General features: G+C 45.8%; 1 protein-coding gene and 1 long non-coding RNA gene across 2 annotated transcripts; one reads left to right on the top strand and one right to left on the bottom strand.

The window, feature by feature from the left end:
- Nucleotides 1-1,657: 1,657 nt before the first annotated feature.
- Nucleotides 1,658-11,496, bottom strand: LOC113886537. The gene is made up of 4 exons (XR_003509462.1): nucleotides 11,371-11,496; nucleotides 9,576-9,621; nucleotides 8,826-8,881; nucleotides 1,658-1,914 (listed from the first exon to the last, which is right to left on the bottom strand). It is a non-coding gene; the product is annotated as an uncharacterized LOC113886537 (long non-coding RNA).
- Nucleotides 11,492-20,377, top strand: TMEM109 (transmembrane protein 109). The gene is made up of 4 exons (XM_027532852.1): nucleotides 11,492-11,666; nucleotides 17,111-17,355; nucleotides 18,262-18,364; nucleotides 18,787-20,377. Exons 2-4 carry the CDS (start codon nucleotides 17,119-17,121, stop codon nucleotides 19,176-19,178), a joined length of 732 nt encoding a protein of 243 aa, XP_027388653.1. The 5' UTR covers nucleotides 11,492-11,666; nucleotides 17,111-17,118; the 3' UTR covers nucleotides 19,179-20,377.
- Nucleotides 20,378-21,319: the final 942 nt, after the last annotated feature.

Below are 21,319 nucleotides of genomic sequence, written 5' to 3'. Positions count from 1 at the left end.
AAATAGATGTTTTTCTGGAACTCTCTTGCTTTTTCCATGATCCTGTGGATGTTGGCAATTTGATCTCTGGTTCCTCTGCCTTTTCTAAAACCAGCTTGAACATCAGGAATTTCACGGTTCACGTATTGCTGAAGCCTGGCTTGGACAATTTTGAGCATTACTTTACTAGCGTGTGAGATGAGTGCAATTGTGCGGTAGTTTGAGCATTCTTTGGCATTGCCTTTCTTTGGGATTGGAATGAAAACTGACCTTTTCCAGTCCTGTGGCCACTGCTGAGTTTTCCAAATTTGCTGGCATATTGAATGCAGCACTTTCACGGCATCATCTTTCAGGATTTGAAATAGCTCAACTGGAATTCCATCACCTCCACTAGCTTTGTTCGTAGTGATGCTTTCTAAGGCCCACTTGACTTCACATTCCAGGATGTCTGGCTCTAGGTCAGTGATCACACCATCGTGATTATCTGGGTTGTGAAGATCTTTTTTGTACAGTTCTTCTGTGTATTCTTGCCACCTCTTCTTAATATCTTCTGCTTCTGTTAGGTCCATATCATTTCTGTCCTTTATTGAGCCCATCTTTGCATGAAATGTTCCCTTGGTATCTCTAATTTTCTTGAAGAGATCTCTGGTCTTTCCCATTCTGTTGTTTTCCTCTATTTCTTTGCATTGATTACTGAGGAAGGCTTTCTTATCTCTTCTTGCTATTCTTTGGAACTCTGCATTCAGAGGCTTATATTTTTCCTTTTCTCTTTTGCTTTTTGCTTGTCTTCTTTTCACAGCTATTTGTAAGACCTCCTCAGACAGCCATTTTGCTTTTTTGCATTTCTTTTCCTTGGGGATGGTCTTGATCCCTGTCTCCTGTACAATGTCACAAACCTCATTCCATAGTTCATCAGGCACTCTATCTATCAGATCTAGTCCCTTAAATCTATTTCTCACTTCCACTGTATAATCATAAGGGATTTGATTTAGGTCATACCTGAATGGTCTAGTGGTTTTCCCTACTTTCTTCAATTTAAGTCTGAATTTGGTAATAAGGAGTTCATGATCTGAGCCACAGCCAGCTCCTGGTCTTGTTTTTGTTGACTATATAGAGCTTCTCCATCTTTGGCTGCAAAGAATATAATCCATCTGATTTTGGTGTTGACCATCTGGTGATGTCCATGTGTAGAGTCTTCTCTTATGTTGTTGGAAGAGAGTGTTTGTTATGACCAGTGCATTTTCTTGGCAAAAGTCTATTAGTCTTTGTCCTGCTTCATTCCGTATTCCAAGGCCAAATTTGCCTGTTACTCCAGGTGTTTCTTGACTTCCTACTTTTGCATTCCAGTCCCCTATAGTGAAAAGGACATCTTTTTTGGGTGTTAGTTCTAAAAGGTCTTGTAGGTCTTCATAGAACCGTTCAACTTCAGCTTCTTCAGCGTTACTGGTTGGGGCATAGACTTGGATTACTGTGATATTGAATGGTTTGCCTTGGAAACGAACAGAGATCATTCTGTCATTTTTGAGATTGCATTCAAGTACTGCATTTCAAACTCTTGTTGACCATAATGGCTACTCCATTTCTTCTGAGGGATTCCTGCCCACAGTGGTAGATATAATAGTCATCTGAGAAACAGGGAATAGAGTTTCCCAAAAAGAAGAAAAGAGGAGCCAACAAATACTTCCATAAGTATTTATTTAATTGGGAACTCAAGGAAACCCCACCCTGAAATGGCCAAGATGGGGTTGTTTCACATTCCAAAACTGGTTTTTGCATAGTTAAAGAAATTGGTTTGATAAAACATCTTTTCAAAATTCTGAACCTAGGGGAACAAAAGTCCTTCTAGGAGGAGCTTGCATTTCTCTCCTTGTGCCTTGAGATATAAGATGTTCTACCACGACTCTCAGGAACTCTTACATACATCACCTCCAATTTCTGAGACAGAGGGGAAAAAACAGAAAAGAGGCCTTTTTAAACGCAAGCAAGTAAATTTAACTTATTCTGTTCACTTACTTACAAACAAATGAGTTTTATATTGTCATAACTGATTAATGACTAAGTTTTTAGTTTTTATTTTATTTTTTAATGACTAAGCTTTTCAGTGAAGCTATGGGATATCTTGCTGTGTATGTCTATATGTCTGTGTATATGTTATAGATATATTTCTACCTCTGGGTAGTAACGCCAAAATTAATTTGTAAAGGAGCTCTATATAATTGGCTTAAATGAAATTGAGCACGTATATAAATGCTCAGAAATATAAAAGAAACTAACCCAAATGGATTTCAGGTTCACATGAATCTGGGAAATATTCAGTATTACAGTAATATCTGGTGGTAAACAAGTTTAAGCCTTTTGATTTGAATAATATTGAGATGACATAATCCTTTTATTGTATGTAGGGTTGTTAAAAGAGATCTGATTCTCTGTAATCAGAGAATCAAATAATATAATAAAATCAGATAATTAAATAAGATCTGATTATCTCTTACAAAATCTGTCAGCAAGAAAAATAACTTGCTATAGTGAGATTTTTACAAGTAAATTAAGTATAAATGAGATAAGAGTTTTTAGGCAAACTCTTTAGGAATGAACAAACAAGACCAAGCACTAAATTTGAAGAATGATCACGTTTGAATATGGAAAGAGGAACTGCCACTGAAGGAGAGGAACAAGGCTAGCAGTCAGAGAAGAGATTCTCTCTCTTTAGTTGCTAAGTCGTGTCGGATGGACACGACTCCCAGGCTCCTCTGTCCATGGGATTCTCTGGGCAATAACACTGGAGTGGGTTGCCATTTCCTTCTCCAGGGGATCTTCTCGACCCAGGAATTGAACCCGGGTCTCCTGTATTGCAGGCAGATTCTTTACTGACTGAGCTAGGAATAATTATGTTTTACAGTATGTTTACTTAAAAATAGTTTCTGCAGACTTTTGGTAATTTGAAACTTTGGAGTTTCGCTAAGTTAAGTTAAATGATAGAAGTTTATTGAATATCTAGGTCATTTACTGGAGAAGGCAATGGCACCTTGCTCCAGTACTCTTGCCTGGAAAATCCCATGGACGGAGGAGCCTGGTAGGCTGCAGTCCATGGGGTCGCTAAGAGTCGGACACGACAGAGCGACTTCACTTTCACTTTTCACTTTCATGCATTGGAGAAGGAAATGGCAACCCACTCCAGTGTTTTTGCCTGGAGAATCCCAGGGACAACGGAGCCTGGTGGGCTGCCGTCTATGGGGTCGCACAGAGTCGGACACGACTGAAGCAACTTAGCAGCAGCAGGTCATTTACAAATAAAATAATATACTTCAAATTAATATAAAGATTCTTTTACAGAGAAACTAATGATATTTAGGACTATTAGTTAATATGAGACATTTTCTATAAGAAAGTACATGATTTTAGAAATTATAGCTAATAAGTTTGTCATTCTACAGAATGCTAGTTTAGTTCATAATTGCTTACTTCTTAACTTTTAATAGAAATTAAGGTTTTAATGGTTTAAGATTATAATTAAAACATATAACTCAAACTTTTAAAAATTAATAAGGAAAATATATATTTGTATGCAAAGGAAAAATAAAGTATAAAGAAAGGAAGTGAATTTTGTTAAGGGAAAAGGAAATAATTTTGTCCTAAAAAAGGTTAAAGACAGAGAGAGAAAAGGGACAGCACAGGACAAAATCTGAAGGTAAAACAAGAAAGTTACAGAAGGTTATGGAAAAGAAATTCTAGGAAAAGGGTTTTGTATGTGAGCAGGACTGGCTAAGATCAGAATTAACTTAATTGGTTGAGTTTTACTATTAAAAATATGCTGGTACAAAATTAGAATTTGTTTTTCTCTCTCTGTTAAGAGGGACAAAGTTTTCTTGGAATACTGATCTGCTTTTGATGGCAGATTGTCAAGTTTCTTTACCTTTTAAACAACCTGTTGTAAACTTTTGTATTTGCCTCTGAAATATTCTTTTGTCACTTGATTGAGGGCAGGAGAAGGGAGTGACAGAGGATGAAAATGGTTGGATGGCATCACTGACTCAATGGACATGAGTTGGAGCAAGCTCTGGGAGATAGTGAAGGACCGGGAAGGCTGGCGTGCTGCAGTCCATGGGGTCGCAGAGTTGAACATGACTTAGCGACTGAACAACAACAATTGTCACTTAGTCAAATAAATATCGTTTCATAGTGACCTATGATCCTATTTGACCAAGTGTTTAATTTTTTTTCCTTTTTTAAAAATTATTTATTTACTTATTTATTTTTTGGCTGCACTGAGTCCTCACTACTCCCTGTGGACTTTCTCTCGCTGCGGTGAGTAGCAGCCACACTCTGGTTGCGGTGCCCAGGCCTCTCATTGTGGCAGCTTCTCTTATTGTGGAGCGTGGGCTCCAGGTGCATGGGTTTCAGTAGTTGTGTCACATGGGCTTAGTTGCCCCTCGGCATGTGGAACTGACATGGGACTGAACCCATGTCCCCCAAATTGAGATGTGGATTCCTAACCACTGAACCACCAGGGAAGTCTCTAAAATTTTTGATATCTTTGACAAGCTTCCTCAAACCAATTTTAAAATGAAGTTCTTTTGACCTCTAGCTAACCTGGGGATTCTTCAGAGGATACCAAAACATCTCAAAGAAAGATGATAAGTTAATTATGCTTATTTGGTATATTAAATTACAGGGGAAGCACTGTTAACTTTCTTAGGTTATAGTGTATGTTGTGTTAGTTGCTCAGTCATGTCTGACTCTTTGGGACCCCATGGACTGTATGTAGCCTGCCAGGCTCCTCTGTCCACGGAATTCTTCAGGCAAGAATACTGGAGTGCACTGCCATTTCCTTCTCCACTATGGGTAATTGTTATTAACATAAATGTTCTGGAAATTATATGAAATGCCTAAAATCTGACTGTGTCCTGATAAAATGTTATCAGTCATAATTCTAGTTATTAATATTCTATGTCACAAAAATAACTAAATTTTTTTGACAACTACATTGTAATCAGGTCTTTAGCCATGCCCTTTAAAATCTTTTGTCATTTATAGACAATTATTATTTTGCTCTGATGCTTCATAAAAATGCTTCATTTTCAAGAAGACTCATAGAAAGGGCTTTCTGATAAGTACAGGTTTCTGAAAATGTTTAGATTATATTGCTGAACTGGGTAAAAAATTAAAAGAATTCTAATGGAAAACTTGATGGCATCAAACCTATGAAGTATCAAGATTAACAAGTGTGGCTTTTTGTCTGAAATATTACTGAATTTTAATCTTTGCTTTCCAGATGTAAAGAAACCTTTCCCCTTAAGCTAACTGTGATTTACAGCAATCTGATGAATTATATCTTTGTAAGCAGAACTGAAACATTTATCTTTTCTCTCTACTTGATCCCTCCAGAATTTGGAAACTCTTAGTGAGTATTCTTATTTTCATGGCAATACTGTTATTTGCATAAATTCAGTAAGAACCTATTCTCCTTACAACAGCACACAATTGGAAACATTGGTTATACTCTCAAGGCTTTGATTGGAATGTTATAATTGAGAGATGTGCATAGACTCAGATAAGACAAGACAGCATTAAGGAACTAAGACTGACTTTATGGAGCCATTAACTTCTTGAAAAAAATAGTCTGGTACCTTGTAACCTTATCAGGTGAATAATTCAAGCCATTTCCCAGCAGGTTCAAGAACCTCAAGACATTTTGGATCCTCAAGAAGAGAGTTATTCACCCAAATTTATAGGTATCTCAAACAGAATCTGATGGCCAGTCCTTAGCATGACTTTCCTGGCCTTGAGAAACCTTTTATAGTTCAAACCTGAGAATCCTTATGAAAAGTTCTAGCAAAACCAATTTAAAAGAGCGTTTGTTGCTGTTCAGTAGCTAAGTCATGTTTGACTCTTTGTGACCCCATGGACTGAGGCACACCAGGCTCCCCTGTTCTTTACTATCTCCTCGAGTTTGCTCAAACTCATGTCCACTGAGTCCGTGATGCTATTTAACCATCTCATCGTCTCCTACCCACTTCTCCTTTTGCCTTCAATTTTTCCCAGTATCTGGGCCTTTTCCAATGAGTCAGCTCTTAGCATCTGGTGGTCAAAGTACTGGAGTTTCAGCTTCAGCATCAGTCTTTCCAATGACTATTCAGGACTGATTTCCTTTAGGACTGACTGGTTTGACCTCCTTGCAGTCCAAGGGACTCTGAAGAGTCTTCTCCAGCACCACAGTTCAAAAGCATCAGTTCTTTGGCACTCAGCCTTCTTTGTGGTCCAACTCTCAAATATGTACATGACTACTGGAAAAACCATAGCTTTGACTATATGGGCCTTTGTTGGCAAAGTGATGTCTCTGCTTTTTAATATGCTGTCTATGTTGGTCATAGCTTTTCTTCCAAGGAGAAAGCATCTTTTAATTTCATGGCTGCAGTCACTGTCTGAAGTGATTTTAGAGCCCCCCAAAATAAAACCTGTCACTGTTTCCACTTTTCCCTTTCTATTTGCCATGATCTTGATGGAACCCCAAAATTCTGAGTTTTAAGCATATATGGTCAATTATACTTATATATATAATCAGGTTAAGTTTATTGAAACTGGACTCATTTTGCAAGCAAATTAGTCTTAATCTGGCTATATTTTGTAGCGACAAGGATAGTTTTCAAAAGAAAAATTATGTTTCAGTAATATACCTTTGTAGATATTAAGTTCTAGTGCTGTTAGTTGTCTTTGAGTTTTGGTATTTACTGCCTAAGACTTACTTCCCAGATGACTCCTTTTTACCAATTTGCATTATTGTAAGGTTTAATGAACTATTCAAAGGACAGTCTAAAATTGATTCTGATGTTTACCCTAGTAATCTATCTTTGGATGAAGATCAGATGTGCCATGACCTGAAACAAGGAGATTTCAAACTGGAAAAGACATCATTTAAAGAACTGTCTCCAAACCTAGATGAAAGGATTTTTATCATATTCTTAACTAGCTCATGTGCAGTGAAACCAAAGAGAATTAACTCCTGCATTCATTCCTCCCACTTTAAAAAGGGCCCCTGTTCCAGACTGGTCTAAAGATAGGACTGCTGACCTCAATATCACCTTAAAAGAATACCCACACCAGGATGAGAAGAAGATGACATGAGAAGTGAACAGCTATTCCAAGATGCTGGGCCTGACCTGTGTGATCATTTATAGTGTTTTCTTGGTTTCTATCATGGATACACAAATCCTATGCAGAGTTTAAAAATCAATCCAATTGTTGTATTTATGGTCAATTACCCATGTTCAGTACTTTTGGTTTACCTTGGTGAATTTTTTCCACTCCAAGGCTTGCTTGGATGGCCCTTAGGAAATTTATTCTAGAAGAAAAAAGTTATATAGTTCTGTTCAAGTCCTTATTGATATTACTAGATGGGACTCCCTCACTTGGCTAATCAATCATACCAGCTCTGCCCCTGGCCATAAATACAATTTTTCTTTAAAAGTTAATCACTCAAGCTCAATCAGAACAATGAGCTAAATGTTAGTCAAAAATCATAACCTCCTGCTTACTGGGAGAGACCATCCCTCAATTATGGGATGGATTTATATTGTTAATACCAGGCTATAGTCATTTAAATTTAAAGGCTTCCTTATGGTGGGAACAATTAAATTATACTAGAGATAAGGAGCTTAATAACATTAGGAAATTGGGCAGAGTGCCTTATGAACAACGTCAACTTATCATTACCTTTAAAGATAGCAATTGGTATGGAACAGATGGGTCAGGTGACCAGGGCTCACATCCAATGGAGGTTCTTGGTTTAAATGCTAACTTAAGGGACTTCCCTGATGGTCCAGTAGCTAAGACTCCACACTTTCAATGCAGAGGGCCAGGGTTCTGTTTCTGGTTGGGGACCTAGACCCCACATGCTGCAACTAAGAATTTGTATGCCGAAACTAAAGATCCCTCACTCCACAACTAAGACTCGGTGCAGGCAAATAAATAAATTAAAAAAATCCTTACTACTAACTGTACTACCTGTATTCTGCTTACTCTACAAGATTGTTGTTTTTCACATTACCCAAAGTGCTACTGAGATTCTGACAAATATTTTGATGACCAAGCAGCTTGAAACAGTCAACCAAATATACAGCTGTTTAGTCCCTAAGTTGTGTCTGACTCCTTTTGACTCCATAGACTCAGTGTGCCAGGCTCCTCTGTCCATGAATTCTCCAGGCAAGAATATTGGAGAGGGTTGCCATTTCCTTCTCCAGGAGATATTCTCAACCCAGGAATTGAACCTGGCTCTCCTGAGTCACTTGCATTGGCAGGCAGATTATTTCCCACTGAACCACCAGGGAAGCCCCGGCCAAATATATAGTTCTATATAAAATTAAAATAATTGTAATAATGTAACTCTGGACAGAGAAGCCTGGCATGCTGCAGTTCATGGGGTCACAAAGAATCAGACACCACTTAGCGAGTGAACAATAGTGTAATGGAAATGGCAACCCACTCCAGTGTTCTTGCCTGGAAAATCCCAGGGACGGGGGAGCCTGATGGGCTGCTGTCTATGGGGTCGCACAGAGTCAGACACGACTGAAGCGACTTAGCAGCAGCAGCAGCAGACATGGGAAGAGGCAACAAAAGGGAATCATTTCCTGAAACATAGCAGACTAGTGAGACAAGTGGTTCAGATACTTTTACGCTACTATTAACAGGGACATTAATAATGCACTGAGTGGCATATCAAGGGAATCCTCTCCTGACCTAGGAATAAGCCTTCCTGGCACCATGGGACAATTTGGTTATGAAATACCTCCCAAACCTTGGTTAAATTTAGGACCACAAGGTGGCACTGTAAAACAAGGAATGTCACTCACCATCCAGTTTCACAAATCTTCTAGAGTAAGTCCTCAGCACTGACCTACAATACACCCTGAAAGAAATTCAGGATGAAGAACAGGGTGAACCACTGTGCTTTGAGAAAACAGGCAAAACAGACCCTTAGATAGCTAGATATGATAGGAACATTTTTGTGAACCCCAATTCTTGCATTTTCCCATACTTAGAAAAGCATTAAAATAATGAACTGAGATACCTGTTCCTCTCGACTAGCAGTAACCTTCTTCCAAGATGTATGCTGGATTGCACACACCACTTACCAAAGTTACAGATATACTGGCCTCTCCCCTACCTCTTGGGAGTAGTTTCTCAGAGCTATGGAAGCTGCTGCTAAGTCACTTCAGTCGTGTCTGACTCTGTGCGACCCCATAGACAGCAGCCCACGAGGCTCCCCCATCCTTGGGATTCTCCAGGCAAGACCACTGGAGTGGGTTGCCATTTCCTTCTCCAATGCATGAAAGTGAAAAGTGAAAGTGAAGTCGCTCAGTCGTGTCTGACCCTCAGTGACCCCATGGACTGCAGCCTACCAGGTTCCTCCAACCATGGGATTTTTCCAGGCAAGAGTACTGGAGTGGGAGGCCATTGCCTTCTCCCAGAGAGGGGAAAAATAGATTTTTGTTTTAGAGTATTGAGTTTCAGAACTGTTTCAGGAACATCAAAGGGGAACTTACCTACATAAAAGCATTTGGACAGCAACTTAAATTTAAAAAACAAAAAACTCCACTTACTTAATCAGAAAAAGTTCACTCCACTTATTTCCTTGAATCTCCATACCTGCTAAGAAGTGAAGATGTATGTTAAGATCTTCTGATGTAGTCCAAAAATCTTGGCTTTCTCTGCCCACTGAAGCCAAATAAAATATGGAGACAAGGTTTGGAAGAAATAGAAAGGTGGCTTCAATCCTCAGGTGGAGGAAGGGAGACACAGCAGGCTCCTGCCTCAGGCACTGGGCCTCCCTTCCTCCAGAAATCAGAGGATTATATAGGTGAGGGCACAGAGTCAAGGGTCAGTGACAAAGAACAAAGGTGTAAGGATCTTATATTCTTTTTCCTCTTGCGCTGTTTCAAAAACAGGTATAGACTGGAGTCAAGCAGCCTGTTAGTTGGGTCCATTGTCTTTCCTGGAGCCTTCCCCTGGTGACTCAGTTGGTAAAGAATCTGGCTGCCATGCAGGAGACCCAGGTTTTATCCCTGGGTCAGGAAGTTCCCCTGGAGGAGAAAATTGCAATCCACTCCAGGATTCTTGCCTGGAAAATCCCATGGACAGAGGAGCCCATAGGGCTATGACCCACAGGGTCGCAAAGAGTTCCAACCAAAAGGACTGAACGAATTTTGCATTGCATGCATGCACTGACTACAGACAGGAACATTCAAAGTAAAAAAAGTGCTCAGAAAAGGGCAAGAGAAAAAAAGAAAACTTTTTCCTTTTTCTCACTGGAACACTTTTAGTACTTTATAGAATTAAAAAACAAAATTCAGCCAAATACATTTCAAATATCTAATTAGTTATAGAAGATTCATAAATTAGGCAGCATCCCATATCTCCAAAGAGCTATAGTAAAGGAAAGGTTTTCAAACGCAGGACATGAAATCCATAAACAGAAGAAAAGATTACTTTAGGCATGAAAATGAAAGTGGAAAGTCGTGTAGTCCTGTCCAACTCTTTGCTATCCCCATGGACTATACAGTCCATGGAATTTTCCAGGCCAGAGTACTACAGTGGGTAGCCTTTCCATTCTCTGGGGGATCTTCCCAACCCAGGGATCGAACCCAGTTCTCCCGCATTGCAGCCATAGGTAACATATTTTATGGGGAATGGAAGGGATCTATATGGCAGATTATTTCAGTTTCCTTTGGGGACAACAGAGACCCCGTGTGACAGATGGCCTCATTGGTGCTGACCAAAAAATTCCTAACTTGTTAAGACTACATTTCTGAATGACGTTGAAATTTAAGCTACGACAGGTATTAATTCCCGGATTAGGGACTTGTCCTTACAATAAGTGACTCCATTTCAAGCCTACAGTTTTCTTTCAAACAATAGTAAAGTTGAAATAAGGACATCCAGAGAGATGAAGTGACCTGCCAGAATAACAGAGCAGGCAAAAGACCTCTTCATTCCAAATCCCGCGGCGTTCTCCCTCACAATGCTGCCTTTTTGACTGAAATGGGTCTGGAAGTTAGTGCCCTTCCCTCTCTAAAACTGAGAGAACATTTAGGAACCATCTGCAGAGTTAAGGAGTGGAAATGATCTCAGAGGGAAAGGATGCATTTTCCCGGTTGAGCGCCTCTTACTGCTCCTCTAACACCCTTTCCCCTTTGTGTCTTTTAAGCGCGAAAAATTTTCTCAAAAGACCAGGTGCGCTCAGGCTCCTCTTTCTTAGAACTACATTTCCCACAATGCCTCAGGAGGCCTCACATAGCTGGAGAACTACAATGCCCGAAATGCCAAGGGGTTTTTGTTTTTGTTTTTTTAAGAGGCAGATAAGCTTCCATTCCAAATTAAAAAATGAAGTTTACCCACTCTATAGTCCAGATATAGTCACTTTCCCCTTTCCTGCCAGAGACTTCCGTTTCCAGCTCGAACTTCCGACTCCATTATTCTCCCGGTGGGAATGCCTGGGATAAATACGCAAGCGGAGAGTAGAGCGCATGCGCTGACCGGCACCGGACTTTGGGCTTTTTGGGCGGCCCGCAGGTCCGGGCACGTCCCGCCTTGCGCGTGCGCAGACGATAAACCAACGCCCCAGAGTTGAGGCGCGGGTGTAGTGCCGCGTTTTAGTGAAGTCGCACGTGAAGAGCAGCGGTGGCCAGAGCCCGGTGAGTGCAGGCTGAGACCGGGACTCGGGGGCTGCACGCGGGACTGGGTGGCGGCGGCCGCTGCAGGTGTGAGTCCGGCGGCCGCGAGGCCTGACGAGCGCCTGTGGGGAGGGGTCCGAAGTCGCGCGGCGGGCAGTCTTAACAGTGGACCCGGATCCTCGTTGCTATGCAACAGGGGGCGTCGTTACTAAGTAACAGGGGAGGTGCGCGTTTCCGGGGAGAAGAGTTCGCGGTGCTGCTCCAAGGTCCGGTCGAGGACACGCGGCTGTCAGGTTTGCGGGACCAGGCCAGCGCTGAGCCCCTCGACCCCAACTCCCGCCTACGACTCGACCTCCCGCGGCTTCGCTCCGAGCCGTTTGGGGGTACCCCGAACCCCTGGGCCGCGCCGCGTCCCTTGCCGGCGACGTCACTCAGCAGCCTTGGCAAGGGACACGCTGTTCGAAATAGCACAAGCATGCCACTGACACCCTGTCTCGGGAAGGCCGGGCCCTGGGGAAAGCGCCGTGCGCATGGGAAGCTGCCCCTTTGCTCGTCGCCCTGCCCCCAAACAGTTGCTGGGCAGCAGCTGTTAGGGGTTTAGCGGGGGCTGCCCCCACCTGCCGGGACGCTGACTTCATACTCCCGAGTAGCAGCTTCACCCGGTTTAGGAGCTTCTTTTCCACGCAGCTGTGCTTTTCGAGTGGCCGCTGCATATTTGGATCAACTTTAAAATAGTCCTCTCCGTACCTCTCCATGGCTCTCCGTTGTCATTCTCACCGCTTCTTGGGCTTCTTGACACTCATTTAACAAGCATTTATTAGTCATTGTTCTGTGCTAGGCACTGGGAATTCCAAGGAAGGTTAGCTATCAAGTGTGAAGGGGAGGTGCTCAAAGTCTTTTGGGGAAGGCAGGCATAAAAACTGCTAAATTATGCTACAGTGCAATGAGTGGTATATTGGCAATTTGTGGGCTACAACTTTCCTATAGATGTTTATAGTTTACAAAGTTCTTGTAGAAACATGTTAACTACTTGCATTAACTCTTAACCTCATTTGATCCCATTTTAGATTTGAGGAGACTGAAACTCAGACAGTTAAGTAATAAGGTAGAAGGTAGTGGCTTCTAAATTTTATTTTTTTTGGCCGCGCGGCAGTGCATGTGGGATCTTAGTTCCCTGGTCAGGGATTGAGCCCACACCCCCTCCACTGGAAGCATGGAGTGTTAACCACTAGACTGCCAGGGGAGTTCAGTAGTGGCTTCTAGTGTGTGGCAGAACTGAACCTGGGACAGGAAAGTCTAGAGTGCTTTGTACACTGCTGAATTTGGGCGGCTTTGCCCGAACAGTAGACTTTCCCCTGTGCTGCTGATCATTTGTGGCAGTTGTCCTGTTATGCATCAGAAATCCCCAAGGAGCTCTGAAAACAAAAGCCTGAACCTGACTCTGGGGAGAGTCCGAGTAAAGAAGCCCTGGGGGCTGGAGGGTGCAGGTGGGACAGACACTCCAGATTGAGGAGGCTCAAGCCCTTTTCATGGCAACCACAATTGAGAACTGCTTCTCCATGGGGGCAGTTTCTACAGTGATGGGGAAATCAGGACCGGCAGAAGGCACAAAATCAGCTGCCCCTCCTGCTGTGTTGTGATTTATAGTGCGAGAGGAAGCGACAGGAGGAAGGAGCCTTGGCAGGGAGCCTGGGGACCGCCCTACCCTACCCTCTTAGCAAACCACAGCTAAACATATAGTGTCTTCTCACTGCTCCTGCTGCTGCTAAGTCGCTTCAGTCGTGTCCGACTCTGTGCGACCCCATAGACGGCAGCCCACCAGGCTCCCCCGTCCCTGGGATTCTCCAGGCAAGAACACTGGAGGTGGTTGCCATTTCCTTCTCACTACCACAGTTAAATGAAGCAGTTTCCCCAGTTCAGCCTGTCCCTGCCCAAGCCATATTGCTGCCGCCTAAACAAAAGTGGCAGGTCTAGTCCCAGCTTTTTGCTGCAGAACCATGACCTGTGAGTCCAGCAGGTGGGTCATCATCTGGTGGGTGGTCTCCTTGTGGGAATCTGGGTGCCCTCTGTCTGTGAGGTGGTTGATTTGGGGCAGAACCTTAAGCTCCTTGAGGGCAGCAACCATGTCTTAATGAGGCAGGGTGGGTGGGATGTGGAAGGAGCAAAAGGGCAAGGTTTAGACCCTGGGTTCTGGAGTTAGGTCCCCGTCCTGCTGTGTGAACTTGAACAACACTTGATCTCTCTAAGCCATAGTTTTCTGAGTAAATGTGGAGAAATAACAGTATCTTATAAGATTGTTGTGGACTTAAATGTGATGGTGAAAGAACAAGCACTTTGTAAATTATCAAGCAACACACACACACACACGCACACAATTTGTTGTTGTTGAGTGCCTGCTATTTGCTGAGACATTTAAGACATCCTTCCTCTCAGAGCTCATGGCTGCTGCAGCCCCTGACTCCCATGGCTTCTTTTTATCAAAAGTATTTGGTTGGGATGAAGTGAGGAGGTATCATGGCGATGGGTTAGACCCTTGCTGAAGGAGAAATGAGGAGGAATCCTGTTAAAGAAAACAATTTGAAGAGAAAGGGAAAAGTAAAAGTGTTAGTCTTGTCCAACTCTTTGTGACCCTATGGACTGTAGCCTGCCAGACTCCTCTGTCCATGGGATTCTCCAGGCAAGAATACTGGAGTGGGTAGCCAGTCCCTTTTCCAGGGGAATCTTCCCAACCGGGATCGAACCCAGGTCTCCTACATTGCACGCAGATTCTTTACCATCTGAGCCACCAGGGAAACCTTTGAAGAAAGGGAGTAGCTTTCTTATCTGCGAAGGGCTCACTCCGGAATCGGGTTAGATTTGGTTGCTGGTACATTTCCGAAGGTTGACTGGCAGGCAATGCCAGCCTCACTGTGGAGAGTTTATTTCAAGGTCCCCCTAGTTTCCTTAGATTTCCGGGTGGCTCAGTGGTAAGGAAAACACCTGCCAATGCAGGAGATGTAGGAGCTCCGGGTCTGATCCCTGGGTCAGGAAGAACCTGTGGAGGAGGAAATGGCAACCCGATCCAGTATTCTTGCCTGGAGAATCCCATGGACAGAGGAGCCTGGCGGGCTACAGTCCATGAGGTTGCAAAGAGTCAGACCCGACTGAGCGATTGAGCACACACAACTCCCCTGGACTGAAGCAAATGGCTGCCTGAAGGTTGAGGCTGGCACAGAACGCAGGAGACTTCCATTTGGGGGTGGGGGTGGGGAGCAATTCACGTCACCTTGACCTTCAAGATAGGAGAAGTCATCGGATCCCTCTGGGTGGAGGTCCTTGGATATAGAATCCAACCCAAGATAGCATCCCTGCTCGTTACGTCCCCAGTGCAGTCATGACCCAGATAGACCAGGAACTGACCTGTGCTTTCCTCATCTCTGACCACGGGCAGGCAGGAACCATCTGGTTCTTGATTTGTGCCAGAAGAAGAGTAGAAGACTTCCCAACCTGAGGTTGTTCCCTCTGAACTGTCTGTTTTGCAGCCTGCCTGATCCTACAGGTCTCAGGAGGGATTTAGAGCAACTGTTCTGTGCCAGAAAGTGCCCCAAATGTGATATTTTTATAACTGGTTCTTGGACCCTCCTTCCCACTAAACAAAAACGAGAATATCTTCTCCTCCTTGATTTCTGGCTGACTACCTGAGGGCCCTGGTAGCTACAAAAACTTCAAACACCTGACTGCTCCTGCCTCAGGGGCCTGGCTAAGCCTCTGCTCCTCAAGTCTAAATCTCTGACACTCCCAGGAGCTGCAGGTTCATTTCTGAGCCTGGAAGAGAACAGGGAATTTGCCGGTGCTGTTTGACTTTTCTCAAGCACGGTAGCAAATAGAAGTTGGAACTGAAAATGTTTTTCTTGGCTAAATCCACTGGTACTTCAATGAGTTGATACTTGTTGGGTCTTAACTTGCCTACAGCATCACATTACAGAGGAGATCAGAGCATAAGACACAAAGCAGTTAACTGAATTATCACCAGTAATTCATGGAGTGGACTGGTAGATGCCAAGTCTATTTTAGCTCATGAATAATCTCTTGGGTGACTTTCCAATCACTTGTGAGATTTGAGTTGGAGAGGATACAGCACGGTGGTATATGTGAGGGTGCTGATGTCACGTGCATGCATGCTGAGTTGCTTCAGTGTCCAACTCTTTGTGACCCCACGGACTGTAGCCCGCCATGCTGCTCTGTCCATGGGATTCTCCCGGAAAGAATACTGGAGTGAGTTGACATGCCCGCCTCCAGGGGATCTTCCCAACCTAGGGATCAAATCGGTGTCTCCTTGTCTCCTGCACTGCAGGCAGATTCTTTCCCGCTGAGCCACCAGGGAAGCCTGATGTCAGGTATACCTGAATTCAAATTCTGGCTCACCTACTTACTACTTATCCTTCCTCAGTTTCTTCATCAGTTAAATGGGGGATAAGAACAGTACCTACCTAATGGGTTGTAGTGAGGATTAAATGAGATAGGTGGCCCATGGTTAACTTTTTATTATTAATAATATTGTTCCTTAAAAGTTGTGCTTTAACTCTTTGCCTCCGTTGGGGGCTGGGGAGTTGAGGTCATTCAGTGTGAGTGGATCTTGACTTTGCACAGTGGAATCCTCTGGGGGGCTTTTGGAGGTCTAAGCCGGGGCCATACTCACCGTGACATCAGAACCTCCTGTCTTTAGGGCAGAGGCATCAATAGTTTGTGAAGCTTCCAGATGTTTCCAGTGAGCAACCACAGTTGTGATCCACCTTCACTTCTATAATTTGGAAGCAGAAGTTTAGGTCCAAATCCTGGCCTTTCTCCTTAGCCCCAGTGACCTTGGGTGGATGACAAAGTCCTAAGTCTCAGTCTCTTCTCTACCCATAGTGGTGAGGAGGATAAGGACCATCTCACGTGATACTCCTGCAGAACAGATGGCCTGTGTACAGTGTGTTCTTGTGTATTTGAGCACCCAACCAAGCATGTTTCTTTACATCTTTACGCAGTGGTAATCCTATTTGAGTGCAATTTTTAAGTTTGTAAAATATATGTATTAGCTTTATCTAAAGTAGATTATAACTTCCTTGGGGACAAAGCTTTATAGTCTTATATATATATATATATATATTTTTTTTTTTTTTTTTCTTTAATGCCCAAAGCACCTAATACACAAAGGCAGGCCTTCAGGTTTTTAGAACTGGAGTAAGCCTCAGAGAGATCTTCTCATCCACCTTAAGGCGCTGACGTATACTTACTGGTTTATTAATATGCAAACAGTAAAGAACTTGAAAGAGGAACCTGTGAATCAGATGGTTGTACCCAGCTGAGGCTGAAAGTCTCAGTTCTGCGTTTCAACTAACAGGGAGGGGTGGAGGAGGGTGCTGGGGCAAGTCGCACTCAGGACAGTGGGTTTCTCTGCCAGTTCGGGCCCTCACTCATACCATGCTTCTCAACCCTGACAGATCCAGCCATGGCAGGCTTAGGCAGCGGTTCGCCATGGGGCAAGTATCTGTTCAAAGTTGTCCTGATGGTGCTCATGGCCCTCCTGCTCCTGCACTCAGCGTCTTCCCAGTCACATCGAGACTTTGTGACGCCGGGCCAGCAGAAGAGGGAGGCCCCAGTTGATCTCTTGAGCCAGATCGGTAGCTCTGTGCGGGGAACCTTGGATACCTGGATTGGGGCAGAAACCATGCACCTGGTTTCCGAGGTAAAGAGAGTGTTCCCTGCTGTGACCACACATGTTAAGGACAGAGGAGCCGTTGTTCACGGCCACCTGTCTTGACTCCACATCCTCTGTATCATAATCCGTGGGGCAGATAGCCCCCCAGTTCCACGGAATGAAGCCAGACAGCCCCTGCCTCTTGCACCCCCTTTGTTTCATTCCTACCCCAGAGCGTTTAGCTCCACCCCCATCTTTCCCTTATCCCTGCCTTTTCTTGCCAGAAAGACTGGGAAATGAGCCATCTTTGTAAACCTATGTCACTGGTGACGATGTGTCTGACTTTGGTCTAAATCTGACCTTAAGTCTTAAATTGGCCAAATATCAAGACCTGAGTCCATACTTTTACCTGGAGAGGCGGGAGTGGGGATGACTCAGGGCCTTAAGGCAGGGCTGTCTCTTCTACCCAGTGGCATCCCAAGCATGTTGCCATATACTTTTGATAGGTCTTATTGAATACCTGAAACAAAGATCTTACCATTTATAAGATCCATAATACAGAAGAGCCGATTGACTTCATTGTCACTGAAACAGCCTAGCCCGTCAGGGATGCTGCTTCCCAGACCTTCAATCCTTGGGAGGCTAGGAGGACCCCCCACCAAATTTTACAGGGTGACTGCTTCAGGGATTTGATGATTCTCCCACACATCCACATTCACCCACTACCACCACCAAAGTATTTGAGCACATCAGTTGAATTAGGGCCCCAGTGTCATGGGTTCCAGCTCAGGAAGGAGAAATGGCCTGTCCCCATGCACTGGAAGGTGGCTGTGGAAGGGACCCCTCGGCCAGGACGAGAAGCAGGTGGAGGCGTTCCTGGCTGGTGGTGGTGAGGCTCAGAGAGGAAGAACATCATTAATTATGGACTCATCTTGTGCCCTCCTCTTCCCACAGACCTTGGCGCAGATAATGTGGGCCATCTCGTCAGCCATTTCTGTGGCCTTCTTCGCACTGTCTGGGATCGCTGCTCAGTTGCTGAACGCCTTGGGGCTAGAAGGTGAGTGGCAGAGAACTGGTTAGGTCAGCTGGAGATTAACGTGTCACTTCCTGTTTGTGAGAGTTTATCTTTTCAAAGTCTAGACTTTTCCCTAGCTGTTTAACTCCTCCCAGGTCTCTCCAGAGGCAACCTAAGAGCAGGCTACTAACTGTGGCATCACACTAAGCCGTAGCGTCTTTTCTAACCAGCACCCACAGTGGCTCACTCCCATTTCACAGATGCAATGGACTCAGCCAAGGGAAGGAGTCTGCCCTCAGTCAGCTGGACCCGATGCTGGGATTTAAGCTCCATGACCTGAGGGGAAAGGATTTTTCCTTGGCTAAGGGGGTTTGGCTCTTCCCCTTTTTATTGGTCCTTGCCAGCTCCCCCCACTCCCTTCACCATGCCAGGGTGGCTGATTCTATGACTCTCTCTCCTTCCAGGAGATCACCTCACCCAGGGCCTGAAGCTCAGCCCCGGCCAAGTCCAGACCTTCCTGCTGTGGGGAGCAGGTGCCCTGGTTGCCTATTGGCTGCTGTCAGTGCTCCTCGGCTTGGTCTTGGCCTTGCTGGGGCGGATCCTGTGGGGCCTGAAGCTTGCCCTCGTCCTGGCTGCCTTTGTGGCCCTGGTGAGGTCCGTGCCCGACCCCTCCACCCGGGCGCTGCTTCTCCTGGCCTTGCTGACCCTCTACGCCCTGCTGAGCCGGCTCACTGGCACCCGCGCCTCGGGGGCCCAGCTGGAGGCCAAGGTTCGGGGTCTGGAACGCCAGGTGGAGGAGCTGCGCTGGCGGCAGAGGCGAGCGGTCAAGGGGCCCCGGAACGTGGAGGAGGAGTGAGAGGGTCGTCGGACGCCACCCCCTGCATCATACCAAAGAGCCCAGCTGCTTCTGGGTCACACAACCCTCCTTCCAGCCCCCTGCCTCTTTCTTGCCCTGTCTCTGAATCTTTCAGACCTTTCTCTCTGCAGACCCCTTAGCCGAGAGAGGAAGACCATGCCCCGACTTGTCCTCAGGGGCCCTGTCCTCTGAGGTTCTCTGGTTTGGGCTTGGTTCTCCCCACTCTTTCTCTGCTCCCAGCCTGTCTTAGCAGAGCAGGTGGTTGGCGGGGGGCTCCTGCCAGCTTCTGCACCTGCTCTCAGCGAGCACCCCGATCACTGCCAGTGGCCTCCATGACTCAGCCACGACTTGCCTTCCTCCAGTGCTCTTTCCCTCCTGTCCTTCTCTACCTCCCCCTTTGCCAAGTCCCCTCCTTCCATCCTTGTTTGTCTTCTCCTCCCAGCCCTGTACTCCAACCAAACCCCGGTCCCTCAAGGCGTGCTCCTGTCCCTTTCATTGCCCGGTGGTGGGGAGAGGCAGGGCCTATGGGGCCTGAGGGCAAACAGAAGTGAGGAAGTTCCCACCTGGGGCCGGGGCTGGAACGTACCTTGAGTCTGTTACAAGTGCCTTAATCCGAGCCAGTGGGGTCCTCCGTTTGCCCGCTGCTGCCATACTGTATGTAAGAAACTGCCCTGTGGCTGCTTTGTGTCAAGAGGAAAGTGGTTCCTCTCGGATTCTTGATTCCCCTTCAGCCAGAGCAAAAGATGACTGCTTTGCAGGCTTGTGCCTGCAAGTAGGACCCTGCGATGGGATCCCCCGTGGGGGTTTCAGAGACCCCGAAGGAGGAAAGAGGACTCATCTTCCTGTCTGCACAGCTCCAGGCGGTTCTCCATCTCTCTCTCCGTCACTGCCACTGAGGAGTCGCTGATCAGCGGCCCAGGAGGAGCACAGCACAGACAACAGAGATGCACCACACGGCCCCTTCTCATGCCCTGCAGCTGAGATGGCCCCACTGTGGGGGCCACTCATTTCTTCCTCCAAGGCTCTGGTGGAGGTGGGTGGCTTCCTCTGCCAGGCCCTGCACACGATGTGAAGAGTGAAGAAATGCCCAGTTCTTACTGTTGAGGTTGAAAGGAATCACAGCTGCAGTGATATATATATATATATTTTTATCGGCGCTTGGTTGGTTTTAAATAAAGTGCACGCTATTTTATTATCTCTTTCCGGATAAAATGTATTTGCTAAAAGTCTGGCTTGCCTTGATTGCTCCCTCTCCAGCTAAACCCATTTCTGCGGAGCTGCTTAGTTTCTCCCTGCAGGTGCCAAATAGGGAGAAAGGGAGTGAGAAAGACAGCTGGTACCAGGGACCCTTCCCTCCTGGGCTGAGGAATGAGGAGGGCATGCCCCATTCCCAAACTTCCTGGGACTGACCAACTTGGAGAGAGCAGTGTGCCTGTAGGGGAGGAGGGAAGGGACTGCTTCCATCCCTGTGTGCAGGAGTGGTAAAGCCTGGCCCCCAGCCAGAGAGAGACTGGCTTGCCCTCCCTGCATCCCCACCATGGTTCTCAACCCGGCCCATGGAATGGATCAGTTATTTCCTGGAGGGGTCCTGGTGTGGGTTTTCCTTTTTAAACTGCCCAGGAAAGGCTAATGTGCAGCCAGGTGCCCTGCTGTAGACCGCTTACTCCCAACACTGCTTGGCTGAGGAAGCTGGGCCAGGAAGCTGGGAGGCAGGCCTTCTCCCTGGGGCTCCTCCCTCACACTTCTAGGCCCACAGGCTTCCCGCAGGGATGGGGCTGCATGCACCCAGGCAGTGGTCCCCTGGCCCTATGGGCCCTCTTTCATCCCCTCTCCACCCTTGAGCTCGGTTCCTTATATCCCTGAATTCTGGTTCAGGTGTCAGATGCCTTTACAGGTGAGCTGCTTGTGGAGTGGGGATGAAGCAGAGGACGTGGCTCTTTCCTCCTTGATCAGGAGCTTCCCAGAGAGGGATCGAACTGAACACTTCATCCTGTCCCTTGGCACAGCCAAATCAGCCCCCAGGGAAGTGGCCTTCTGGCCAGCCTCTATCAAGGAGGCGCTCTGGGATCGGGATCCGCGGGGCACTAGGACCCGGCGGGGCCGAGGGGCAGCCCGCGAGCCGCGCTCGCTCCCTCCCACCC

This window comes from Bos indicus x Bos taurus, chromosome 29 (genome assembly GCF_003369695.1).
Source record: "Bos indicus x Bos taurus breed Angus x Brahman F1 hybrid chromosome 29, Bos_hybrid_MaternalHap_v2.0, whole genome shotgun sequence".
Lineage (NCBI taxonomy): Eukaryota > Metazoa > Chordata > Mammalia > Artiodactyla > Bovidae > Bos > Bos indicus x Bos taurus.
Note: the sequence above shows the minus strand (reverse complement) of the source record. Positions and strands in the feature narration are given on the sequence as shown.

What these genes read in the sequence shown, in the direction of transcription:
- TMEM109 (XM_027532852.1), top strand. Translation starts at nt 17,119, where the DNA reads ATGGCAGGCTTAGGCAGCGGTTCGCCATGGGGCAAGTATCTGTTCAAA. An exon ending in CCATGCACCTGGTTTCCGAG is followed by an intron (nt 17,356 to 18,261) that starts GTAAAGAGAGTG and finishes CTCTTCCCACAG; the next exon opens with ACCTTGGCGCAGATAATGTG. An exon ending in GAACGCCTTGGGGCTAGAAG is followed by an intron (nt 18,365 to 18,786) that starts GTGAGTGGCAGA and finishes CTCTCCTTCCAG; the next exon opens with GAGATCACCTCACCCAGGGC.